At 37.4% G+C, this 11255-nt stretch overlaps 2 protein-coding genes across 2 annotated transcripts; one reads left to right on the top strand and one right to left on the bottom strand.

The window, feature by feature from the left end:
* Positions 1 to 447: 447 nt before the first annotated feature.
* Positions 448 to 2196, top strand: LOC133329211 (zinc finger protein 883). Its single transcript, XM_061537705.1, has 3 exons — positions 448 to 594; positions 661 to 995; positions 1191 to 2196. Exons 1-3 carry the CDS (start codon positions 448 to 450, stop codon positions 2194 to 2196), a joined length of 1488 nt encoding a protein of 495 aa, XP_061393689.1.
* A 2051-nt stretch (positions 2197 to 4247) lies between these two features.
* Positions 4248 to 7058, bottom strand: LOC133329205 (vacuolar protein sorting-associated protein 45). Its single transcript, XM_061537698.1, has 3 exons — positions 6961 to 7058; positions 6589 to 6787; positions 4248 to 5683 (listed from the first exon to the last, which is right to left on the bottom strand). The coding sequence occupies exons 1-3, from the start codon at positions 7051 to 7053 to the stop codon at positions 4248 to 4250; spliced, it is 1728 nt and encodes a 575-aa protein (XP_061393682.1). The 5' UTR covers positions 7054 to 7058.
* Positions 7059 to 11255: the final 4197 nt, after the last annotated feature.

The raw sequence follows: 11255 nt of genomic DNA, 5'->3' as shown, positions 1-11255 counted from the left end.
GTGTAATAATGAAAATAATAAAACTGTTAAATAGCTGTCATGTAGTACATCATGCCTAAAATCTCAAATACTGAATTAAAAAAATAGAGTTATTTTGCAAAATAAATATAATCATTAAAAAAAAATATGAAGGTCATATATATAATTCATATATATTGAAGAGATGTAGCGTTTCATATGAACCATTACCACAAGTGGGTACTGTTATAACCAACTAGAGAATTATCATAACAATTAGGTGTACCCCTCATAATCACCGTTATTATTAATTGTACCCCTAATATTGTAAAAGTACGGTTACTGGTTACTTTTGATTGGTCAATCAGCAATACAATGTAATTTGCCAATGATTGATAACACGAATGAATAGAGCGGAAGAAGAAGAATCGACCAAAACAAAAAATTTTACAAAATATTTATTCTTCGGATGTTAAAATTTTTAAAATGATGGAAATATCAGCACCGACAGAGAATTTCCATGTGAAATGCCGGGCTTGTTTAGACCAAGTCGACGACTTACAGTCCCTTTCAAGTAGCGATGATTCAACGCAAATGACATATGCCGAACTTCTGATGGAAGTAACAAATGTTAATGTAAGACCAGGTCAAAATTGTGTTAGCATAAGTTTGGGTTCTAACTCTAAATATTATCCTTTTCAGATAATGTCAGATTGTGCCAACACAATTCCTGCATTTATTTGCATTCAGTGTTTGCAAAAATTAAAATCGTCACATTCCTTTATAAAACAAGTGCAGGAAGCCAATGAGAAATACTTGGCGCTGGTAAAGGAAGTCATATATGAACCAGAAGTTCCAGTCAAAGTCGAAGCACCTGACGATGATGATGAGATGGCGGCTGAAATGTGTGATTTAAATAATGGAGAATCAGTTATCGATATACCAATTAAAACCGAACCACTTGATAATCCATTGGGTATATTGCCCAAGGAAACTGATGGCGATTGGGAGAATCGAGATGGTGAGCAGAACATAAAGTAAGTTTTACAATTAATAAAAATAAAGTAATGAGCCAGATTCAGGTCCCGGTCGCGGATCATTATTACTACACATATACCTAGTCCTAAGAGCACTGATTCAATCGCTTAAAAAATCTGTGATCAGGCCTTGTACTTAACTTAAACTTCGAAATATAATATTGACTACAATAATCAACATATTTCATTAAACAGTCCTAACCACATCAAAGAAGAGGATGTGGATTCCTCACAACATTCCTTTGAATATGATTCCGAATCAAGTGACAATGTAAATGATGATGATACCACCTACAATACCAATGAATGTGACGACAATAATGCAGGAGATGATACTGAATGTGCTGTACTCTGTTCCCAGTGCAGCAAAGTTTTTAAAAATGCCAAAGAACTACAACGACATTTAAGAAATGCCCACGTTCCAGAAGATCAAAAATGTGCATGCCCTGTGTGCGGTGCAAAATATACACGTTCCTATAGTATGTATTATCATATGCGTACTCAACATGGTCCAGAATCGGTAAAAATTATACTACCACCAAGATCGGGTACATTCCAATGTGAAAAATGTCCACGCAAATATACCCAACAGAAATATCTAAAACGTCACATTAAAGATAAACATAGCGGAAAAGAAGAAGAAGAAAAAGAGGAAATAGAAAAGGATACGGACGTATCAAAAAATCAACCAAAAAGGCAGATAGTAAAAAAAGATCGCCTCTGTTCCGTATGTGGTAGTTCATTTGTAAATAAAACTCAACTAATCATACATATGCGACGACACACCGGTGAAATGCCCTTTAAGTGTGACTTGTGCGAAAAGGCATATCCACGGAAATCTGAGTTAACCTATCATCAACGAATACACACCGGTGAAAAACCCTATAAATGTACACTGTGTGACAAATCTTTTCGTATATCGGCTAAATTGAAAAATCACATGCGTTCCCATACCAATGAGAGACCATATAAATGTACTGAATGCGATCGTAGCTATAAATATTCCAAAGATTTGAATATTCATAAACGTGTACATACGGGTGAAATGCCCTATTCGTGTACTATATGTGATAGTACATTTGCACATAGTAACTTACTGAATAGTCATCGTATCACACATCATCCTGATGCGGATGCTAAAAATCTCAAATACGGAATTTCATCGAATCTGTTGAATTCAGATCGGCATTTTCTGGAATAATACAAAAAGTGATCCAAAAAAGGAAATTATTGTTATTTAATTAATAAATTATAAATAAATATAAGAAGCTGTTGCTTCTCTGTTTGGAAAGATAAAGCTGGAGAAAGATACATGCAGATGGTCACTTTAACGATCAGATTGTAAACTGGAAAGGATTTGATTGCTAAACCTGACACAATTGTTTCGCCACCCAGATATTCACAAAGCTCCATCCGAATACATTCGGTAACATGACTGCGATTTGTGCTGAGCGCGATGTCGCCTAACTTACCATCGGTAGAGAAATTACTTTAGGTGGGAAGTTCCACCTACGGGCAGCAGTGCTAAATGCTAACAGACGCGTCCACAGGTTGTGAAAATCCCAATATCATTCAACCCTCAGTCTCGAACCCTACAAGGTCAGATCCTAACAAAACTCTACAAAAGATGACGACCACTGCCGGGGTACCGGACCATTCTACTGTGCTTCAAACTCCATTACTCTCGATTATATCAACGCAATCCTGGAGAGGCAAACGGGCCTTCTCTTTGACCTGGTGAATTACCCAGCTCCTTTCGCTTTAACCAAGAAAGTATTCCAATTCATCTCTGAGCGACTCATAGGAAAACGTTATGAATACCACTGTGACTATCCAAGTGATTCCTCCAATTCAAAAATGCAATCCCTGGCGAGGATGGAGGTCCCAACTCCACGGCATGGAACAAAGCCTCGACAGCCTCGGAGGTGGGCGACTTGCATTCTTATTACACCATTCTGTCCAGTACAGCCTATCTCGCTTGAGCTAGACTCTAGTGATCCATACATGTAATGTACGGGTGTATCAGTCAAGTGTGGAACTGCCGAGGTAGAGGTGCTCAATGTTTATATACCGCCGATGAATCAGTACGCTTTAGAAGGTAATATCCGCCAGGTACTAGGGGATTTCAATGCCCACCATGAGTTGTGGCATTCCGTCCTAGGTAATGACCAGAGGGGCACAGCACTGGCTGAATAAATTAATAGCTCAGCATTTTGCACGGTTAATGAGGATGCCCCCACGAGGATAAGAGGAGATTGCTACAGCTCGCCAGACTTCACCATTGTTGTACCGGGTCTGACAAATGACGTAACTTGGCAACCCGTCATTTCACTCGGCTCAGATAACCTTCCGATCATCGTCTCTGTCAACAGATCACCAGACTTCATAACCTCTGAAAGCCGTACTTTCCTGAACCATGGGAAAGCTGATTGGCCTGGCTTCATAGAGTTTACCAATCCACGGGTAGCTGAGGAGAATTTCCGGAAAATCATCGCTACTGCTGCGGCTCGTTGTATACCTGCTGGTCGAATACCCGAAGTAAGACCTAACTTCCCAGCAGAAACAACGGTATTGGCTAATGAGCCAATACCTGGAAGGAATGATGACAGGACGGCGATATTCCCCGGGTGATATTTCCGGATCTGTTCAACCTCTACCTTTCTGATATTCCACAACCACCGGACGGGATAGAGATCGTAATGTGTGCGGATGATTGTACGATCATGGCGTCGGGTCCCATTATTGATGATATATGTGAGAGGCTAAACGTCTAAATAGCCGATCTTGTTAATTTCTTCCATATGAGGAATAAGAAAATATCCGCCACCAAATCAACATGGTCGATGGTTGATTCGACCACCAACTACAAGTCGCCTGCGCAAGCCACTGCTTTATGCGATAAGCTGAGAAGTTCTTTGAAATAAAATCTTTTATGAAATAATATAAAACATTTATACAAAATACATTGTTAATTTTGTGATTATTCTATAATACACACAAAACATTGATATTTATTTTGTTAAATTATATTAAAAATATTTATGTCATATAATTGTTTATATATTTGTTTGTAATTTATGTATTATGTATGTAGGATAGTGTAAATTTATGAATATAATTTATATTACAATTAATTTAATTTACAAATAAATCTATAAATTTTATTTATTTAAATATATATTTTCCCCATTTTTTGTATAAATAGATAAAAAGGACAAAAATGGTGAAAAACACAACAATAATTAAAATAATTTAATAATTTTCCGTTGAGGCATAATAACCCAGCATCGATTTGGTATGTTTAAATTGTATATTCTCCGTGGCTGCCAACACTTCGTCAATAAAACTCTGTGAATTGTGGATGTAAGTACCGCCCAAAATGACACGATACCCGGCATTGTTAAGCTGATGGACAGCTAATGCCTCCTCATAGGTTGCACCACCAATCATAAAGACAACAACTTCTTGCGGTGGTCTACGGAATGGTACCAATTCGGAATTTATTGTGGGATATAGGGGATCTAAGTCACGTCCCTTAAAAACATCTTCCAAAGTTTCCTTGAGGAGCGGTGTATGTTGCGTGAAGACATTTTCAACACCCTTCAAGCCTTTGATAAGGTTACGTGTTAATTTCACCGCATCTGTTATGCGTACCAAATTGAAAAGTTCTCCCTGACGCATATGCGTGCCAGCATACTCTATTAGACTGGGTATAACATGTGTCTGGCCACCACGAGTTTTGATCATTTTCAGTAGACCCGAGGTGTCACAATTGGCATGGCGTTCATAACGCAAGGCATACAAGGCCACCAATTTTACCACATCATCAATGGAAGTACGCTCATCGGATATGATTTTCTTAATACGTTGCAATTGTTGGGAATGTTCGGCTTTGCAGGCAATCTCCTGTTCCAATTCGGATACCTCAAAGAGATTACGTTTGGTCGTCAGACTTGACAATTCACCCATAATACATAAATGCTTTTGCACCGTGCCCGACATTTTCTTAAATTGTGGATAGGTCTCGATGAAATTTTTCATATCAGCAATGCTCTCCACTTTCTTTTGATCTTTGGCCTTGCGTTGAAATTCCTCCATGAGATTTTTAATTGTCGAACCAATTTCACCGAAATTTGCATACATATTTTTGCCATAGAAATCATCTTGATCACCGGAAAGTACCAACTCCTTAAAATCTTTGGGTATACCTTGAACACCGGAAAGATCAACACGATTATTGCGTATATGCAACAATTCATGGACCATAGCCTGATAGGTCCATTGATGTAGCAGTGGCGTAACCGGATCATCACGACGATCCAAAATTAAAAGTAATGGTGGAGCGGCCCCATTTTCCGGATTACGAAATTCAAACAGCGATGATTCTTTGGTAATTTGTTCGTAAATTTGTTTGGCCAATGTTTGTGCCATTGCCGAACCACCACGATAACGAATGACTGGATTTAATTTCAGAGATAACAACACGGATATAACACCTTGTACGGAACGGCTTAAGGCATCGGGTAACCAATTAAGGCGACTCATACATTTCGGAATGTTGAGGGAAAATAAATTTGGATTGACAGCTAAATAATCGGCATATAACTCTTTGACTTCACGCACCGATTCACTTTCGTCGCATTCAGCTAAATATTTAATGTCTGTTCGTGGTATGATGTTACTGAAATCTGTAAAAAATAGAGAAATATTAAAAAATTGGGTTTAAACAAACAAACAAGCGAAAAAATACGTTAAGTTCGGCCAATATCGACAATTCTACAAACCGATTTATGTAAAACATAATGTATGAAAAATTGAATGTCAATCATGGAGCAAAATATGTATAAGGTCTAGTATATATAAATTGACGTATTTGAGCAACCGTGGGTGGATTCGATTTGGTGCGTTGTGCACTAATTCGTCCTAAACGGGCAAACTTTAGTTATTTGATTAAATCAATCCAATACGCTATGCAATATTTCATGTAAAGCGAACAAACATAGACAGACATGGAGCTATATCTAAATCTGAACCGATTTCAGCAAAACTTCGCATACATCAATCTAGACCAAATTCTGTACCCTGTCCAAAATATTGTCGCAATCGAACCAATATGGAAGTATGGTGTCGCATTTACATAAAATCGGACGAAACTATATATGGGAGCTATATCTAAATCTGAACCGATTTTCTCAAATTTCTCAAACAATAGGGTGACGAACCCTGGGCCAAATAAGTGACATGTGCCAAATTTCATCCAAATCGGATCATACATGAGACCTGTACTTTGTTCACAAACATACATGGGTGGACAGACGGACATGAATAAATCGTCTCACCAAGTGATTCTAATCATATTCTCAAAAGGAACCAGGGGTCTATCTCGATTCGTTTTGCCTGTTACAAACATAAGCACAAAGACATAATACCCTGTACCACAGTGTGGTGTGTGTGTCAACCTACACCTAAAGGCTTAACAAAAAATCCTTGAGTCAATTTGCGGAAGCCATAACGTTCTTAACATTAACCAAGATACAAAAAATAAAATTAAATGTGAGTGGGACGATGTGCCAGTCAATATTTTAAAACTTACACAAAAAATACGATCCATATTTAGGGCTTCTTAGCTCTTGGGCCAACAGTTGTATATTCTGCTTCGTAGGGCGTATAAATACAATACACTTTAAATATTTCATACGTTCATTGGAACGTCCCGAATCGATGCGTTCGAAGAGGAATACTTCACGTTGCAGCATATCCGATTGGGCAAATGCCATGGAAATAATACTTGTCTGTAAATAGAGAAAATAATAACAATTAAAAAAATAAACAAACAACAACAATAACAAAAGCTACAATAGTTAGTATTTTTAATAGCATATTTTTGTTTTTAAATTACAACTGAATCACCACCCACCGCCCCCGAAAAAAATTTTAGATGTTTTCTGCAATATCACCAACCTACCGTTTCTTTATCAAGCAGCATAGTTTTCATGCCAGGTCCTGATTCGGTGCACATTTTTTCAATATATAATTTAATACTTGTTATTACATTCATTTTGTTTTTTTCTCTATTTTCTTTCGTTTTTGTCTCTAAAAAAACTAAACTGTAACAATCTTCCAAATTTTTCTTCTTTTCGTGTTGGACAGATAAGCAAATTCGCAACCGATAGAAATTGAAAAACGTTCCACTTGCCAACGAATGGGAGAGAAGACAAAATGGTCGATAAAGCAGAACTCAAAGTAGAGTATAACGAAATATTTACGAATGAGGTGGGATGGAGACTGAATGAGAACCGTGTACACACACGGACACTGTCCTTGTGAATGCTTCAGTGTTGAGTCAGGGTTGTACGTTATAATGCAGGGTTGCATTTTTCGTATGTACGAATGGATGGATGGTTGCTACAGCAGTTATTAACGGATTTCGGGATATTTTATATACTCAATTTTCTATTAAATTTTATTAAAATAAAACTATTTCCTTTGTGTTGAACAGACACAATCTTCTTGCCAAGGCGTATTTAATAAGGTGTAAGTGACAATCATATGGTTTCAAACTTTTTTCCTTATTGTTTGTAAAGTAAATTGTCAAAAACATTTTCAATTTTCAATATTACATTTCGATTTCAAAAATGGTCTTTAAATTTAGTATTTTTTAATAATAAAAATTAAAGAAAATACATTCATAGAGGCGGACGGAAAGGAAACATATGCTTAAATCAGTTATAACCCCGTTCGCCGATTGGTCCACATATTTTATGTTATGTGTGGAGATCTGTCCAGAAATCCCAGCAACTCATCAAATCGAGGAGATTATGTTAGCCTATATTGAAATCGGCCCCTTGGTGCTTGTCACAATTCTCGGCGGAGGTTAAATACGCCTATGGAATGATTTTATACGGCCAACACAATTTCCATGATTGAGTCTTTGGCCGGGGATTCATGTCCTTCAATTTTCATTAAGAAGGCAAGATTTGAAGCCACTCCATAGAAAAAATAGATTGTAATCCACAATATAAACAACATCACAAGGAGCCATGGGCTAATTGTGGATAACTTAAAATTAATCGCGACCAGGTCTTAAACTTCATTTTTCACTGACCTAAAACACAAATTCATTAATTATTCCTCAAAGAAAAGTTCTTGACAAAAATAAATTAATAATTGTTTTTGTTTATTTTTGTCAAAAACTTATTGTCAGAATGACAATTTAATTTCTATAACAATAATGTTGTTTTTGTAAAATATTTGTTGTTGTATCTGATGCATACACCTTATTAAATACACCTTGCTTCTTGCTTTTTCCTGTCGTTGTAATTCAAATGAAAACCAGTAAGGAAAGCAGTAAAGTCGGACTGGGCCGACAATGATACCCTTCACCACTTTGGGTATATTGAATATATGTATCCCCTCCAACGAACGTACGCAAGTCTTTCTGCAACCTATGATAAATTTAATTTCATTCGGGCAGATTTAAAGTCGACTTCGTACCATGGGACAAATTTATGAAAAACGACTTATAGCAAAATTAATTCGGTTCGCCGCACTGTTCGGTCGCCGCACTGTTAAAATTTTAATTTCATTCAGACATTCATTCGAAATACATATGGAAGCTATGACAGCATCTACATCAACTTCAACAAAACGCAATAACGTTATTCAAGTCACAACTTGATACGTTGTGCAAAAAATCGTGTTAATCGGACAAACATTAGAAGGTTGGTGCATTATTTATGTAAAATCGGACGAATATGTATGTATATGTGGGAGCTATATCGAAACCAGAACCGATTTTTCCGAAACTTAGCACACATCATTCTAGACTCAATTCAGTACGCTGTTCCAAATTTCATGCAAATCGAAAGGTCAATAGGAACTTTGGTGCACCATTTACATAGAATCGAAAAAAAACTATATATGGGAGCTATATCTAAATCTGAACCGATTTTCACGAAACTTAGCACACATAATTCTGGACCTAATTCAGTACTCTATGCCAAATTTCGTTCAAATCGAATGATATATGGGGACTTTGGTGCACCATTTACCTTAAATCGGACGAAACTATATATAGGAGCTATATTTAAATCTGAACCGATTTTCTCTAAACTTGACACACATCATTCTAGCCTTAATTCAGTACGCTATGATAAATTTCGTGCAAATCGAATGATATATAGGGACTTTGCTGCACCATTTACCTTAAATCGGACGAACCTATATATGGAAGCTATATCTAAATCTGAACCGATTTTCTCGAAACATGGCACATATCATTCTGGACCTAATTCAGTACTCTATGCCAAATTTCGTGCAAATCGAATGATATATAGGGACTTTGCTGCACCATTTACCTTAAATCGGACGAACCTATATATGGGAGCTATATCTAAATCTGAACCGATATTCTCGAAACTTGGCACACATCGTTCTGCATCTAATTCAGAACTCTATGCCAAATTTCATGCAAATTGAAAGATATAGAGGGACTTTGGTGCCCCATTTGCCTTAAATCGGACGAAAAAATATATATGGGAGCTATATCTAAATCTGAATCGATTTTTCCCAATTTCAATAGGGTTCGTCCTTGGGCCAAACAAATGAGCTGTGCCAAATTTCATCCAATTCGGATCAAAAATGCGACCTGTACGTTGTTTACAATTTTACATGGACAGACAGACGGACGGACAGACGGACATGCATAAATCGATTTAGAAAGTGATTCTATGCATATTCTCAAAAGGAACCATGGGTCTATCTCGATTTTTTTTTTGCCTGTTACAAACATATGCACAAAGACATAATACCCTGTACCACAGTGTGGTGAAGGTTATAATGATAGCCAGCCAAGTATCGGCTATTTAGTGTGTCAATAACAGCTGATTCTATGTGGGTGACCGTTACAAATTTAATAGAGTAATAGCATTGATAGCAACATGTAGCAATTGCAAATTGAGCAATTCGGGACCCTTATATTGGGGATATTTCAGCAGGAATGCCAAGGACATTAAGATGGCTAGCCATACATTCGATAAAGACTACTTACACCGCGTTCATGATCTCGTTTTTTCTTTGATGACTACACTTACTAATTTTTCCCGCATCTTCCTTTTTATTCTTTTGCTCCACAGCTGATTTTTGTCAACATGTGCGTCTGTTCGTTGACGCATAGTGGCTGATTATCTACGCCCGTCTCTATGAATTTAATTGCTGGCTGCAGCGTAACTGTCTGCTGTTCTATAAAATCTTTTAAACAATTTTGGATGCCCGAATCTTGAAAAATCTACTAGAGTTTACGAGTTTAATTGCTGCGTGCTAATCATCGTAATTCCAAGGAGAATAAAAAATATGGGGGATATTTCCAGCTACCAACTGATTACCAACTGATTACAATTTTTTCTCAAGGTGGCTTGTTCCATCAAATCAAAATACATATTTTGTGAAATCATAACCATTCATTCATTTTTCGCGTTTTTTAGTTTTGTGTTGAAAAATGTCACAAAAGCCACACGTGCATAGTTGCTTTTTTGTTATTCACCTCAAGCTGACCTACCTGATATAATTCCATATTAGAAAATTGGATCAGGATCTTCCATTTGGGCAACTATAAGAAGATCCTAAGGGAGTGTCTTGAACCCAGTTATGTCTGATTTACTAAATTCCCTAAAGTTTAGGTTTAAAGCCAAAATAATTGTGTTAATTTTGGGTACTTGAAAAGAGATAGGCAGGAATAGGGAATTGCTTATGATAGCTTAACGACTTCACCAGTAGCCAATGGCGCGATAGCCGATACCGGCGGTACCAATGTACAACATTGGAACCGCAATCCTGGAATGATGGGTGGCATTATACAGTGGGATGTATGCTTCGAACCATTTTGGTCCGCACCAGGATAGAAAGAATCCACACACCTTGGTTCTGCATCGGGGCTAAAACCATCGACTATACACTGGTTGTATAACACCGTGGTAAGGCCCATTCTATCCTATGGCTCTCTTGTGTGGTGGAACTGTCTGCGCCACAAGTCGACATCTAGTAAATTATATAAGGTACAAAGAGCCGCCTCGATTTTAGTTACAGGAGCCATGAGGAGTACGACACAAGCTGCTCTGAACACAATGCTGAACTTAAAGCCTCTGGGCCTCAGCATTAAGTACCAGGCCGCACGTAGCGCCCTAAGGCTGCATGAACAAAAACTGTGGCGATGCTGTACCTTTGGGCATGATCGTATCTTTAACGAGCCAGGTACGATATTGG

This window comes from Musca vetustissima, unplaced genomic scaffold (genome assembly GCF_032173495.1).
Source record: "Musca vetustissima isolate MV318-11 ecotype Yass unplaced genomic scaffold, APGP_CSIRO_Mvet_v1 utg19330, whole genome shotgun sequence".
Classification (NCBI taxonomy): Eukaryota; Metazoa; Arthropoda; class Insecta; order Diptera; family Muscidae; genus Musca; species Musca vetustissima.
This window is presented reverse-complemented; position numbering and strand designations above follow the sequence as displayed.